This window comes from Daucus carota, chromosome 2, assembly GCF_001625215.2.
Source record: "Daucus carota subsp. sativus chromosome 2, DH1 v3.0, whole genome shotgun sequence".
NCBI lineage: Eukaryota > Viridiplantae > Streptophyta > Magnoliopsida > Apiales > Apiaceae > Daucus > Daucus carota.
The window spans coordinates 45570840-45586994 of record NC_030382.2 but is presented as its reverse complement, the minus strand read 5'-3'; the positions used below and the strand labels follow the sequence as shown (position 1 = coordinate 45586994).

General features: G+C 34.8%; 3 protein-coding genes across 8 annotated transcripts; 2 read left to right on the top strand and 1 right to left on the bottom strand.

Moving 5' to 3' along the window:
• The first annotated feature begins 177 nt into the window (after window positions 1–177).
• On the top strand, window positions 178–5902 carry LOC108209247 (uncharacterized). Of its 4 annotated transcripts, XM_017380049.2 has the most exons (8): window positions 178–499; window positions 734–1112; window positions 1844–2076; window positions 2194–2270; window positions 2430–4059; window positions 4166–4317; window positions 4409–4595; window positions 4692–5902. In XM_017380049.2, the coding sequence occupies exons 3-8, from the start codon at window positions 1926–1928 to the stop codon at window positions 5303–5305; spliced, it is 2811 nt and encodes a 936-aa protein (XP_017235538.1). In that variant the 5' UTR covers window positions 178–499; window positions 734–1112; window positions 1844–1925; the 3' UTR covers window positions 5306–5902. The 4 variants fall into 4 exon arrangements, with proteins under 4 accessions (XP_017235538.1, XP_063943861.1, XP_017235540.1 ...); XM_064087791.1 differs by having other exon boundaries at window positions 266–1112; XM_017380051.2 differs by lacking the exon at window positions 178–499 and having other exon boundaries at window positions 974–1112; window positions 4166–4263.
• Window positions 5903–6740: 838 nt separating this feature from the next.
• LOC108192429 (uncharacterized) lies at window positions 6741–11816 on the bottom strand. 3 transcript variants are annotated; one of them, XM_017372757.2, is made up of 7 exons: window positions 11563–11813; window positions 11035–11181; window positions 10178–10911; window positions 9524–9582; window positions 8503–8631; window positions 7725–7860; window positions 6741–7255 (listed from the first exon to the last, which is right to left on the bottom strand). In XM_017372757.2, exons 3-7 carry the CDS (start codon window positions 10880–10882, stop codon window positions 6947–6949), a joined length of 1338 nt encoding a protein of 445 aa, XP_017228246.1. In that variant the 5' UTR covers window positions 10883–10911; window positions 11035–11181; window positions 11563–11813; the 3' UTR covers window positions 6741–6946. The 3 variants fall into 3 exon arrangements, with proteins under 3 accessions (XP_017228246.1, XP_017228245.1, XP_063943860.1); XM_017372756.2 differs by having other exon boundaries at window positions 10178–11181; XM_064087790.1 differs by having other exon boundaries at window positions 7050–7245; window positions 10178–11181; window positions 11563–11816.
• A 1880-nt stretch (window positions 11817–13696) lies between these two features.
• Window positions 13697–15806, top strand: LOC108206480 (large ribosomal subunit protein eL36y). Its single transcript, XM_017376793.2, has 5 exons — window positions 13697–13839; window positions 13941–13984; window positions 15041–15145; window positions 15297–15496; window positions 15596–15806. Exons 3-5 carry the CDS (start codon window positions 15044–15046, stop codon window positions 15624–15626), a joined length of 333 nt encoding a protein of 110 aa, XP_017232282.1. The 5' UTR covers window positions 13697–13839; window positions 13941–13984; window positions 15041–15043; the 3' UTR covers window positions 15627–15806.
• Window positions 15807–16155: the final 349 nt, after the last annotated feature.

The following is a 16155-nucleotide window of genomic DNA, read 5'->3' as shown; positions in this document are numbered from 1 at the left end:
GATATGCCCGCCGGGCTATCCAATCGTGCTTGAAAAAAAGAGGGATCTACTGAAATGTGTCGGTATTATTTTCCGTGCAAAACTAAATGAAGTCTTTCATGATGTCCACATCACTATTTCTGACAATTTTCCAGTCAAAAACAAGTAACCCACACATGCTTACACTATCATACATTCATACTTGATACATACACACATATAGTACAATACATCTCTATCTACTCCCACACATATACAGATTGTGATGGCTAAACCTAAACGTGGTTGAAGAATCACAAAGAAGAAGAAATAGAGTATATACAACAACTCAAGAAAAGAATATTTAAAACCCTTAAACATTAGAAAAGCTTCAATGGTCCTACTCCTACAAACTTAGTTGTCATCAACTATTTTTCTTCATCTTCTCCTCTTTACTTGTCTCCCTTTTTCTCTGTTTTTCCACCTTTTTCTCAGACTTTAAGGCCTGCCATACAACTAATTCTTCATTTTAAATATACAGGTGAGTGTTTTAACCATCTGGGTCTCTGTCTTTTTGGTCGGTTGATGCTCATTATGTTGTAAAGCTTTCACCTTTTTGATTTTTTACTTCTGGGTCTCTCTGGAAATTGCTTTGGAATCAAGAAAGGCTTGTTTGTTGTGATAAAGTTTCTATCTTGGGTCTTTGATCGTCTTGGTTTTCAGTTTTGCAGAAAGGGTTTGATTTCTTGTATTGAAAAATTCAATCTTTCTGCAGGAATGTTGGATACTTGGCTTTATGTCAGCAAGCTTGTTGAAATTTGAGAGTTGGGTTTTGTATTTATCTGTACTGGGATTATTTGTGTGTGCTAATTGAAGGATTTGGAGTTAGTGAAAGACTAAAGAGAAGTGGATTTATTGGCATGTTGAGTGTGATGAATGGTGCCTCAAGATTTTGAAGTTTTTGATCTTATGCAGATAGAATTTTTGCTTATGAGCCTCTGAGAGTATCAATATTGGAATGATATAGATTGCATCTCTTGAAAATTAATAGAGCCCAGTGGATCAAGAGTGAACAGTTCGAAAGCTTTAATCGTGCCAGTACATAATTATTAAATCTCTCCGGAGTAAAGGGATCGTTGGCTCTAAGTTTGCAGGTAAATCTAAAATGCCTCGTGCTAGCGATCTTGTAGCTTCATTTTATGTTATCTTGTTCACGCTTATTGTTTGTTTTGAATCCTAAATTTTGTAGTTATAGACTTATAGTAGAAGCAGGCTTCAACTGAGATTTGAAAATGATGCTAGTTAACCATTTGTGTGAATCTTAATGATCTTCACTAGAAAGTCCTATATTCTCAAGTGAAAAAGGAGGAAGTTTACTTGAAATGCCTATCAGCTTTGTGTAGATAATTGTAGATGAATCCATAAAAAGCCTTTATATATGTGTGTGTGATTACATAACTAGAGAAGGTATTTAAATACGTTCTTATCATCCGACAATCAGTTAACTGTTAACCATAGAGGCATGGACATTTATAGTCAATGGTTCGTATTGCGTTGAGGTATGAACAAAAGTCTAGAGCTTTGATTAATAATTGTAATAACTAGTGGACAGGATTAGAGTGTCATAGGAGGATAGGATACTTCTAATTCCAGTGAATACACTTGCCTTGTTCACATCTCGATATTGTAAGGGCTTGATTTTTCTAGACTATGCATTAACACTGAGGTTCACTCATTTGATAGAAATGTAAGCATGTTTTTGCGATGAAGTAAGTGCAAAGTCCTTAAGATCTGATTTTTGATGCATTCCGCGGAGTACAAATTTAAGTTGTTCTTGTAATATCCTCAAAGTCTCTCTCTTGTTCTTCATTTTATTGTTCATCAGGTAAGGGAGACTCCAATCCATATAAGGGGGCAATTGGATGAAAACCATATTTTGTTGAAGTCATTACTATTACGAAAATACTATGGGGAAGAGATCACAAAGGCGTCGTCTGCAATCGAGAAAAGATCAGGGAGGTTGTATGGGTGGTCTGATTAGTATATTTGACTTCCGGCATGCTAGATTAACAAGGAATCTTCTCTTAGATAAGAAGCATGCCAGCAAACATCCTAACGGTAAGAACACTGTCCAATTACAATACAAGGAGCAAGCAACTTGGATATTTAACCAAGATTGGTATAATATGTGAACATGCACCCAAGAATATACTTTCTGATATAATAAATTTTCAGATCCTAAGGCTGGCGGATATCTTTTAACCAACCCTGATATGATGGCATCTTCAGATGATGAATGGCTTACTACTAAGGCAAGTATTGGCAACTCATGTTTCAAATTATTTAGAACTGACTGTATACTACATCTAATTTGAGGTTTAAGATGATCCGCTCACATTTGTGAACCTTTAAACTAACTAAAGAATCCTGATGTTCATAATTTCTTCTAATAACGTTGTGATATATTTCAGGATCCTGAAGAGAATGGACTGGAAAAAATTGGCCCTCCAAATCCAAAGACTAGTGTCAAGGAACTCATGGAAGAAGCCATGTCTGGGGAGAACACTCTGAAGATAAAGTCGGGTAGTTCAGATGTAACCTTAGACCAATCAAATCCAGAACATGGGGGACATCCTAGAGGTAACTCTAAAAGGGTAAAGAATCATCGCAGCAAATCTTGTGATGTTGAGTGCATAAAAGACTGGGGTGCAGCTGAAAACTCTGACCAGGTCTTGGACCAGGAAACCTTAAAAAATCTTGATATGGGAATAATACTAGAGGAGTTCTGCCGATTAAATCCGAAAGGTAGTTACTTGAAAAAAGATTCACAAGATGCTGTCAGCATGAAATCAGATCAAGTCAGAACACAAGCTGAAGAAAAGTTAGCTGCAGCAATTAAGGTTTTCACTAGCCAGAGATTTGGTAATGACGAGCACCTCACGAAAGATAAAAGGACTCATTACTCCAAAGAATTAATGGATGCTCTTCAGACATTGAGCTTAAATAAGGAGTTGCTTTTTGAACTTCTACAAGATCCTAATTCACTCTTAGTAAAGCACATTCAAAGCATGGAAGATGGGCAGTATGATAAAGACCAAAAAACCAGCTCATTTTCCAACCAACTGGAAGAAGAGCTGAGTAGATCCACACCAGGTCACAAAAATCGCAGAATATTTAGGAGAAGAAGCAAGTCACAGGATAGCAATTTCCTAAAAGATTATGACAAAAGTCAACCTTCAAGCAGAATTGTAATTTTGAAGCCTGGACCAACCACTACAAGAAATTCTGGAACTGACAGGACTGTTAGCACATCACTGCAAAGTATAGATGACAGATCGCATAGCGAAAGGAATTATTACCATTTTTCCTTAAATGAAATTAAAAGAAAACTAAAGCATGCTATGGGAAAAGATCGACAAGGATTATCTTTCAATGATACACTTCCTCGTCACTTTCCAAACTTGAGAAACAATGAGAAAGGGATTGGTGAGGGACATGGTGGCTGGAGCTCTCCCAATAGAGACCATTTTTATACTGAAAAATTTGCCAAATCTCCTCTTGGCACTAGGAGGGGAGATAAGATTGGAAACCTGAAGGAATCTCAAAGAGCACCAGAGAATGAAACCATTGAAATTACCAGTCAAGGGGTTTCCAGCATCTACTTTGAAGCCAAAAAACATTTATTAGAGATGCTGAGTGATGGAGATGAAAAGGAAGAGTTGGTTGAGAGGCAATTACCCAAATCTCTAGGGAGGATACTCTCTCTCCCAGAGTACAGCTCTACTCCTATTGGTAGCCCTGGAAAGGAAAGGGAACGAAGCATCGTTATTCCGCAGAAGAAATCATCTCCTAGCAGCAATTATCACACGGTCGATGAAAATATGTGGCGCGTTATCCAGGAAAACCATCTTATTCAGTTGAGTTCACCAAAGAAAAACTTAGGTAAGCCATCAATTATTGTCAATGATGAGGCTGACAATAAACTACAATTTCCGGAGTTAAATTCAGATGGTCAGCATGATGCTGATCGAGACACTTTAGCTCAAGAACCCATGTCTACAATGAAAGAAGAAACAATCTGCGAAGAAACAAATTGCAAAGGTATTGCTCCACTTTCTATAAGTGTATATGAATTGTACACCAGTTAATCAGTTATTGTATTCATATGTTATAGCTGTTGATCAAGCAATCTCTGAAATTTATGCAGAAACGCTGGAGTCTGTTAGATTTACAAATCCTGATGCCCAGGAATGTGTCCAAATCTCTGCAGTCTCTCGTGAATCAAGCAGCTCCTTAAAGAGAGAGGTCCGTAGTTGTGATGCAGCCAAAGTTTGTGATGATGAAAAACATTCCGCTAGCGTATATTTGCTGAACTGATGCTTAACTTATTTCTTACTGGTGTTTTATAATGTAAATTTGCTTATTTTCCTTTTTCGTGTTTGTATTCCAGGATTTGAGCAAAGGGACTGATGCCTTGTCTTCTCCCCCAAGATCTCCCCCTAGCCCTTCAATTACCCAGAAAGTTGGAACTCCTGGCATGTGCATTGATAGAGAAGAGCGGCCAAGCCCCATATCTGTCCTTGAACCTTTGTTTTCCGAAGATGACATTAGTCCATCAAGGACCAAAGTAAAACCCGGTAGGCTTATGTCCTTCTAAAAGTTATATTTCGCTCTTTGTATAAATTCTCTGTTTTGTGCTAAAGCAATTTACTGGAACCATTCAATTTCAACAGCAGTTCAACCATTGCAAATCCAATACGAGGAATTGGTCTCTTCTGATCCTGATCATACAATGTGTACACGAACTTGCATGAATGATGAGGAATCTGCATTTGAATATGTAGAAGCTGTCCTGTTTGGTTCAGACTTAAATTGGGATGAATATCTCTCGAGGTGGCTTTCTTCAGACCAAGTTCTTGACCCAGCCTTGTTTGATGATGTAGAGTTATTTTCCAGCCGATCCTCCCATGATCAGAAGCTCCTTTTTGACTGTACAAACGATGTTCTTAAGGAGTTATGTGATCGATACTTTGCCCATTCATGTGTAAAACAAAATGTTCGAATTATCCCAAGGGGGATGAAGCTTATCAATGAGGTGTGGCAAGGAGTTGAACGACATATTAATCAGCCTCCTGCTCCTCGTTCTTTGGATCAACTTGTAAGAACAGACATGTCGAAACCTGGAACATGGATGGACCTCCATGTTGAAACGGACAACATTGTCATCGAACTGGAAAACTTCATTATTGAAGAACTGATGGAAGACACAATTTTAAGCTTGGCCAACAATAGAATAAAAGATGTTCGATGTGAAACAATCGAGGACGAGGAAGCTGTTTATACATAAAGGAAGATCTTTTTTTAAGCTTGGTTGGAGGAAAGTTGTCCAGAGATTTCTTCGGAATTTGGAGGAAACTTTTAGTGGTACATCAGGTCTCACTGAGTTAAGTTAGATCACATGATCTCATTCTCTCCTCGACAGTGTTTTCCTGATTTCAGGTCATGTTTTCTGATCTTCTTTACTAATATCAAATGGATAGAGTTGGCATTATCTTGGTCCATTTATACTACTAATAGTCCTACGTGGAGAGACATTTTAGAGCTGGAATGATTCGTCATGTCATTCAACAATAACATTGTCAAGATGGTGCCACTGAACTAGTTTCTTTCAGGATCATGGAACTAGGCCATACAGAGTTTTAAAATTTTACCTCTTTGTAAAGTTTGTTGCATGAAGTGTGTATTGTCACTAAAGGATCTAACTAAACCTTTAGTCGTAATGTAGCAATGTTGTAGTGTAGAACTTGTGAACTGTGTGGTAGACTGGTAGGCTACTTGTAGATAGATATATATAGTGATATAGGGAAGTGAGATTGTAGTAGGATGTTTTTTCCCCTCTTGTAATGTTTTTTGTGTGAAGTATCTTGGAGGTTTGTTATATTTATATCGTAACGAGCCCAACATTGAGCCCGTTAAACTACTACTTAACATGACATTAAATGGATTGGGATTTTAAAGCATTTTTTTGCATTCATGAAATCCGAGGGTATTCGATTGGGATTGTTTGAAATCCATTAAAATCTTGAGGTATTCAATTGGGATTCTAAATTATGCTACAAAATCTGGTGGTATTCAATTGGGATTTTAAATTATGCTTTAAAATCCGATGGTATTCAATTGGGATTGTTTAAAATCCATTAAAATCTGATGGTATTCAAATGCTGATGGATTTTTTTTTCATTTTATAAAATGATGGATTTTGTGGCATTCTTCAGTGTATTTTAAGTTTTTTGAAATCCCACCAAATTCAATGGGATTTTGAAGCATTGTACCTAAATCCTATCAACTCTGCGACATTTCATCAAGAATCCGCATAAAATCAAAATCCCATACAATCTATTAAAATCCACAGACTAAAAACAATGCATTAAAATCCCGATCGTAAGTTTAAAATATCTGTCTTATACAATTTTGATTTATTAATGTGTTACAGATTATTAAAGATATAATAACAAAAGTAAATTATGACTTAATGGTCAATTTTTATAAGAAAACTGAAATGATTAAATCACTTAAGAAAAATATCAGAACTTTAAGTCAGGTTTCTAACTTGGCTTATTACATAAACAAATATTTTTCACCATAAAATCGGAAATAGCTTTAACCCCCACCAGAGCCAAACAGGCTCATTGTCTTGAAAACCACTGATTGTAAATGTTAGTGCAAATCAGTGGCAGCTGATTGAGGAATGTTAATAAACCTGGTACGCAAAACACCAGGGAGATCTTTAACTTCTCTTTTTAATCATGTAAAGAGCAATAATAATAGAGCATCACTCTTCATGTACCTTACAATTGATCAACCTTTTCTATACAATGAACTTGTACAAATTATCGATTACACTACGAAGAATTTCTAGCGGAGGCAAATTTAATTTTAGGAATGATAGTGCTCAGCAATTATTTATCAACACTGAAAATCACGTGGGCTATGGTTTTAGCACCGAATGACCATACTCATCTGTGTCAAAAAGACGCCCTGCTAGTTCGCTCCAGCTTTTCCTGCTCTTGGAGAACAAAGACGAGGTTTCTCCTGGGGGGCTGTCAAAATTTTCTGTTTGTTCATTTCCGAGGAAGGTTCCATATGCTGAAGGTGAGTAAGCTTGTGGAATATCTAAAGCAACAGCCCGCCGTAATGCTTCTTTGTGCTCCTCACTGTGTTCTTTGGCTATAGATGAACTCCTTTCCATTTTTTGCTTTGGTGGTATATCCATATTCCGATCATTTTCTAACATTACCTAGAATGAATTAGAGGAAAAAAGATACTCACTGACAATTCAATATTTGGCATAAATGAATGATGTGAATGTAACATCTTTGTGTTTAGAGCACATCCAATATTATGTCAGCTTTCCATGAATGCAGAGGATACAGGAGCCGAACTCATAAATGACTTCTAGTGTAATAGTCATTAACATAACAACAACAATGAAGAATATACCACCGAGACTTCACTATTTCAACTTCTTTTGAGAAGCAATGTGATCATACAGCAAATGTGCAGCACAAATGGAACTTGGACTTAAAAGTTAGACATTAAATGGTATAATGTCGTTTAAGAATTTTAACGGATGAAGTGTGTGTATTTATAATACTTATTTAAAGACCCATATGAAGTGGGGCAATAATAGTAGTGTCTACTGCTCGTAAATTTCATTGCTAACCGAGTGTTAAAAAAACAGAATTAACAAAAAGCACAAAACTTACATCAATTGCCCTTTGGGATTCTCTCTCTATTAAAATGATACTGTGGTCAGACAACATATTGCAGGAAATAGCTATGTGCTCGAACCTCCCGTCCACCGGTACTGCTGTCCTTACAATTGGGGGAATTGTTCCCCACCTGCATCAAAAACTAACACGGGATCTTAAAACGGCACATGATCCAAAAGTTCTTACAATATTTATATATCAAATCTGGAGGTTTAATGAATTAGATAGCAGAATTCATTGTGCTTTCTATGCCATGGAAATAAGCTTTCTTCAATCACCAGGGTTATCTAATAGTTCCAACAAGATAAGGACACGTCTCCTTAGAATAACAAACTATTAAAACCTAGTCCATCTGATTCATGATGCAATATCACAATATCAGTTCGTTAGCTTCAGATAATTTTAGGGCTCCACAACAGAGATTGTTTACATGACTTGATGCCACCATGTAGCGGGTTAATGACCACACTATGATCAATTTGCATGACTCTTGAATCCATTCTTGGAGAATAACTCCCACTAAATAACAACTATGAAAATGCCTCCCGCACCACTTCATTAATGTTGAAATCTACCACATGTAAAGCCCTCTCTAGTAATCATCAATTATCTATTATTATTTTAAACAATTGTTTTTACTGATACAGGAGATCCTCAACTTCCAATTTGCTACCAGAAACCCTAAAGGGCTACCGCATTAAGTCACTAAATATGCGTGTGTGTGTGTGTGTGGGAAGTAAAATTCGATACAAGAATAAGAAGTATGAAGTACCTGAATGGTTTTCTTACAATAATGTGGTAGAGGCGACCAGGTGCAAATAGTCGCCTAGGATCTCTAAGTCTCTTTTCTTCTGAAGTGCATGTGTCCTTCAAACACATCACACATAATAAACACGGAAGACTGCCAACGTAAATAATCAGTGTTACTTCATGGGTAAAATCATAGATGCAGTATGGGGCTTTGATAATTATACACGTGATAGTCCACACTGATAAAATTCACAAACATGTACATCTATAATAGATACTGAACATATATTTTTCAAAATGTCTTTGTAAATATATAATGATAGAAGGATTGATTTTGGGTTTAATGAATACAAGCCTCGGTTGAGGTGCGTTCCCATTCCATTCGGTTTGGGTTTCAAATTTCTCAGTTCGGTTTCGGTTATTAAACCGCATTATATAACAATCAAATATAACAACTAAAATTTAAAAAAAAAAAATTATTTGATTCAAAATAAGTAAAATGAATAATTATAATATTTATTGCAGACCACCAGGGCATTATATTCAGCTTCTTTAGCCGCTTTCAATTTCTATCTTAATAACCAGTTCTTTCCACAGACCACTGGACTAACCACAAATTAATGGTTATGTTTGAAACCCAACTGATTAAGTAATTGTTGTGCCCAAAGTATGAATCATGCACTATTTATATCTATAAAATATATGCATGTAATTATTAGATCAAAAAAATTATTGTATATACCATATATAATATATAGAATATATTAGTTTATTTATTTTAATAATCAGTTTGGTTCAGGTTTTCCGGTTCCGTTTTAACATATAAATGGAACCGCAATCATTAAGAACAGTTCGGTTTGTTTTGATACAGTTCGTTTTTATTGGTTTCGGATTTAATTCAGTTTTTTGCTCAAGCCTAGCTGCTACTATTTTAGACCACTAAACACATAGAAACAGAAAGCAACTTCGCAAAAAAAAAAAAACAAAGAAAAAAAAAACAGGAAAGAAAACATAAAAATACATTGACTGATTCATTCTATTACCAAAAAATAGACTTGAGAAGTACTTCAGAGGCCGTTGTCGTTCGAGGTAAGAAATCATCCTGTTTCACGGTTATCAAAGGTTAGAATTCACCTATAAATGATAAGAAGACAGAAAACATTCTACATACAAGAAGTTATGGAAAACTGGTTTGTGGAACTATTAGGAAAAGTATATACATACAGACCATTTTACCAATGCAAGTAGATGTTCTTGTTAACTCTTTGAAGGGTAGGATGCAACAGCGAGATGAGGTTCATATGTTGCCACTTAAGTATATAATAAACACTTATGTCCACCATGTTTTTTAAGCAGTCATTAAGACCAACCACGAATTGCAAAGAGAACTAAACGAGTACTAAAAGGAGCCGAGAAAACATGTGGCAATTTGCAGTTATCCACAATATCCAAGAAGGATTGCAACAAAAGGGTGCAGCAGAACTACAAAGCCCTGATACCAATTTGCAAGGATGGTACTTGGTAGCAATAACAAGATATACATGCTATACAAGTACATGTTACATTTTATACAAGTGGAACTTAATTCTTTGGTATTTAATGTTTAGACCTATGGCATACGTATGCTTGTATGCTATTTATCAAATGAAAGGAGGGCAAAAAGAGAAATTATCACAATCTGAATATAATAATTATACCTGAAGCACAATTGAATTAATCACATCTGCATATCTCACAGCCAAGTTTAGTGACATACTCCTGGCAGGTGCATATGCAAAACATCTAATCTGATTCCTCCTAATGTTGCCAAGCTTCTCCTGATTCTTTATCGCTATAATTGTCAACAGTGTCACAACTCCAGCCCCTAGAGAATGTCCAGCAAGTGTCAAGGTGTAATTTGGATTTTTCAGAACTAATTCTCTAAGAGTCTCAACCTCTGCAGCAAAAACCCACTCCGCTGCTCTTAGTAGCCCATTATGAACATACCCGCCATCAAAACTTTTCTGTCCAAGCTTATTATCAAGTAAAACCAAGTAATCATTTTCCTTTGCCATATGTAACCCCCTTACAGCCAGTATTATGTCAGCTCTTTCATGATCAAGGTAAATCATGTATGGTGATACCTGCCCATCTGTTTCATCATAATCTTTCTTTAAAACTACCCAGTCCGGGTTCATTCCATACCCTCCAGGAGGAGCCCAGATCGGGTTTCTTAGGTCATCTTCATAAACTGCTTGAATAAATCGGCATATCCGTGGTATTGATTCAAATTCAGTAGCAGTAGCAAGACCCCAGTGCTCACTTTCTTGACCAGCAGTGTAAAGTAATTTTTTCCACACCCAACGAGCACATGCCAAACAATATACACATTCAAGGATAGGTAGGCAACAAAGGCCTGACATCGATGCCTATTGTGCAATCATGCTATGGTCTACTTCAAAATCAAGACAGGTGTAATTTAAAATTCGAAATGAGAGAAGGTTGATTTCTTGAAGTACTGCGGTTCAGATATCAAACTGTAGAGTTTTTAAGAATAAGGGAGTAATTCGCTAACCCGAGGTGACTTGGCAGACCAGAAGAAATAGCCAATTAGTAGCTGATTGTGCAAGAATTCCAACAGTGTGTTTTAGTGCAAAAAGAACAAACTCAGCCAACTCTGAATCAGGAAACCTCAAAGGTAGTATACCTTAAGCAGATCAGCCTAAGAAAATATACAAACTCAGAAACACATTACAAAAGAAACAGAGCTACAAGTACTAATAATTGTGCAAAACTGGAAGACACAACACAATAAAGCTCCAATTCTTCCCTAGTTCTTGGGCCCCTGGATATAAATTATCACCGAATACAGCATATTTTAGCAAACCCAAATGAGGGTTTCATTAAAATTTTACTGCTACTGAGAAACAACACTAAAAAAGAGCAAGGCAGATTTAAACATCACTGTGGCATGTATACATAAAAGCAGATATATTATACAAGAAAAGCAAATGGGAAGTGCGAGTAAGACCCCGTATGATGAACAAAAGACACCATTAAAATGATTGCAAGAAATAAAATTAGAAAGAAGACAGTGAATTACCTGGAAATTTGTAATAACAAGTCAATACCCATGTTTTCTTTGGGCCCCCTGTTACAAGAATCTACTGGAGAAAATACCTCTTAGATTCCCTCAGCCAGTAGATGTGTGTCGAATTGTCGATTGGGTAGATGGATCATATAGTATTTATTTCGTAGGGGAACGTGATTTTGTTGTCCACGTCTCTTTAATTTTACAGTAGAAGACTAGAAGTTGCCAAAGGCCCCGAGGGAGTGAAAAATAGAGAGGTTTGGGAGCTTGTTTTCCGACCTAGCGAGATTTTAATAAGTTATATATATTTTATAAAGAGGAAAGTTCTATGGAGATCGTAATTTCATCGGAGACCTCGGAGACCATGTATGTTCTGCAATCAAAACACTATAAAATACATTATTTTGTAAAATATGTTCTACAAATATCATGTATTCATTAAAATTGTTGAAAATCATCTATATTTAATAAGTAGATAATGTATGTTCTGCAAGTTGAACAGATGTTTAGCAGACTAGACATATTTCATAGAACAAAATATTTTGTAATGTTCCACATGTAAAACTTATATGATATTCAAGATTTTAGATGAAATAATGATTTGGTAGAACATGGTTTGCAAAACTATATGTTTTGCAATGTTTTTATGAAATATTTTACTTGCAGAACATAGGTGGTCTCCAGGTCTTCAGAAAAAATGTGGTCTCCATTGAACTTAACTCATTTTATAAATTATATTTGATTTTACACGGATTGAAATAGAATTGTACACGGATTGAAATAGAATTTTCAACATTTGAATATAATATTTCAAAATTTAGAGATTTTAATTTGATTATATAAATTCATCATCGTATAAATCATATATGAACAATCTCACAAAATTCGTCATCTTAAGACATTCAAAAAAGATTGTCTATATTTGAATATCAACAAATTTTAATAATTTCAATTCAGTAGAATCAAATTTTCAAGCAAAATTTAAATATCATCAGATTTTGTAACATAATTTAAAATTTTAATTAAATATCCCAAGATTCTGGTACATTTCTTAAAATTCAAGTTGAATATACTCAAATGTCATAAATTAAAAGAATAATTTAAAATCTCAATTAAATGCACCCCTTAAAACTTTATTTATTATCTTATATTCGCTTTATCCCTCTCAATTGTTTAAATAGCTAAATATGCCAAAAGGGCGAAAACTTTGTATTTAAATGAGAATGTTTAATATGTTTGAAAGGTCGGTTTCTATCGGGTACATAAAAACACAAGAGTGTACTGCACAAAAATACAAGAGTAGTGTAATATAAAATTTGATAAAATATAATCCCATTTGTTTACGGTTTTTCTCTATAGTTTGACATAAATTTTAAGATGTATATATAATATAATCTTATAAATTATTTTATTTTTTGTAAGTATTTAAGTATTAAAATTTTATCTGACAAAAAATTAAATTTATAAAAATTATATTTTATAAAAAATTAAAACACGTGTCAAACCCATTACAAAATAAATTTAATATAGATATGTATTTTTGCTGTTGTAAGAACAATAGATATGTATTTGTTTAACTTCAATCTATACTATCTATACTGTACTTAATAAGTCAACATGTGTATAATTTGTAGTCTACTATACTATAATAAGCAAACATGGGTATAATATATAGTCCTCCTTGTACAACTACAAGTCTTCTATTACTCTTATATTGTTAAACGGTTTCAATTACTAAAAACACTCACGATAATACATTTTCATATAATATTTCATACTAAGAAATTATAGTGTTGTTAAAAAATAAAATTATAAATATATAATTTTGAATATCATTTTTTAACAAGAATCTTCATACAACTCTATTTAACTCTAACATATTCTATTTCAATACAAACACGAATCATTACGCAACGTTTTCTAACTCTAATTTGTTACACGACAAATATCTTTTTTCATACATACAAAGATATACGAAATATGAAAAATCTGATTTAAAATTAATTTAATAATAAATTATCACATATTAATAACATAAAAATATTTATAAACAAGTTATTGTAAAAGCTTGATTTTCGTGAAAAAATATAATTAGTTGGTTAATATAATAATTTTCTAACTCAAAAATTGCTCAAGTGTCAAACATACCCTCGAGGCCTCAATATTTCCGGTATTCACAATCACTGTACACTCATCTGCCACACCCGACCCGCTTTTCCAGTCCGTATATATACATAGACATCATACAAATTGCAAAACCCTAGTTTGTTAAGCTCCGCTCGCCGAAAGGTCGGTGACGATACAATCTCAAAACCCTAGCTCCGATCTGTTCTATTTTCTGTTCCATTTCACTTAGCTCACTTTGATGTTTGTTTATCTTTTGATTACAGGTTTATCTTTGGATATTTCTGCAAATCTCTCGCTCTATTAAACGGTACATATATTCTTGTTTACATGTGTTACTTTTATCTGTGTAATGTGTAATCTATTTGAAGATTGTTTTGATGTTGTTTTATTGCTCTTTCCAAGATTTAATTGACTGATTTAATTTTATCAGCATTCATCATTTAGTGGGCTGGTAGTCAGGGTTTTCACGATTGATGTGTTTTGTAATTATCAATTAATGTAGTTTTAACTTCCTGTGATCTTTATTTAGCTGTGTGCAAATGCACGTATTGTAGAGTAATTTGCGTTCAAGGTTTTGATTACTTTTGACATTATTTGAAAGACGAATTGTCCAGACAAATTTGATTTTAGTGTTGGTTTTTTTTATATAAATAATTTGTGCTTCGGAGGTTTATCCTGTCACCTTGGGACGATGCAGAGGCTCGATGATCACCACCTGGGACTGGCCTTGATAAACAACATCTTGGCGTACCTGCTGTAGCTTCTAATTAGCATATGTATTGTGTATAGAAATTTAAAGTCTGAAATGTCATGTATATGCAGCAATGCTCAAATCTGATGTTATACTGGCAGTTGACCCTTTCCTTCAGTGTTAGGCTAGCCGCTGGAGGTCTCTATGAAAAACATCATGTAGAAATTATATACAATATGTACAGATGCGATGAAATGGATTTTGAATTAGCCGGCCTTTTATATGTCAATATTCTACACTTTGTTTTTTATAGTCTCTCTTTATTTATATGACCCATCATGTATAATTCAAGGTTCTATCAGTATTGTATACTCATGGTTTTACCGTTCCGACTTCTGATAGAGTCTGGATAGTTATTCAATCTAATTTCAAATAATGGTTATCTAGAAAATATATCAAACAAAGTTTTGTGATTTATAGGGGGGTTCATTGTACTGATTGTATTTGCTATGAGTTTTTTTTTTTTTTTGCCAAGCGAGTTCTTCTGCTTCTGATTCCACCATGGACTGTATGCAAATATTTTTTGTGACCTGTAAATATTTACACCTATTGTTTAGTTTCAGTGGCTTTAGCTATTACAACAGTTTACCTTTTTTGACTGTTCTGTCTCAGGTGATGGCTCCTAAGAAGCCAAACACTGGACTCTTTGTTGGTCTGAATAAAGGGCATATTGTAACGAAGAAGGAATTAGCCCCACGTCCTTCTGACAGGAAAGGGGTAAGTTTTTTTAATTCTGATTATATGTTACCTTTTTTCTAAATTAGATGCTTTTTCTTGCCATTTGAGGTCTCTTCAAGGTTATATTTACACAGTATGTCTACTTGGTTGCATGACTAATTTATACACATTATATGGTAATTTTGTGAAGAAAACAAGCAAAAGAACACATTTTGTGAGAAACCTCATTAGGGAAGTTGCTGGTTTTGCTCCCTATGAGAAGCGAATCACTGAGCTTCTTAAGGTAGGCAAAGATAAGCGTGCACTGAAAGTGGCCAAGAGGAAGTTGGGCACCCACAAGAGGGCAAAGAAGAAGCGAGAGGAGATGTCCAATGTTCTCCGCAAGATGAGGTAACCAATAGCTTAATGCCACTGTTGGTTTTATCTTTTCTCAATACCTGTTAAATTGGTTCAGAGTGAATTTCTTATGGTTGGTCTTATTTCTGACAGGGCTGGTGGCGGTACTGAGAAAAAGAAGTGAATTGCGGGACCATAGTCTTTTTTTGGTTTAGAATTTCTGACAGGACTGCGCAACTTGAAATTTATTTAGTCATCTCATGTTGGAATTTGGTTCTTGTCCGGTGATTCTTTAGTTTGTGACGAGTCTGAAACGGCACTGTCTTGTTTTAATGAAAACTGCTGGCAATATTGCAATGCTTCATCCATTAAATAACCATGAAGCTTATTAGATTTTGAGGGTAAGATGGCATCCGAAGCAGCAAAAGAATAAATAAACCCAACAATTATTGACCGTATAAATTCTTATAGAAAAGGAGAAAATTGTGTGGTACACTTTTAATGTGACAATATTCTGATATTGTCTTATTTTGAAACTGAAAAGACCGAGCTATTTTAACTTTTAACTTCTGTAGTCTCTGTTCTAAAAGTTAAGTCGATGATTAATCACGATTAATCATCGATTAATCCTTGTTCTGTAGCTCGCCGAACTGAGTAAATCTCTGATTAATTACTGATCAATCCGATTAATCTTTGTTCCGTGACTTCACCGA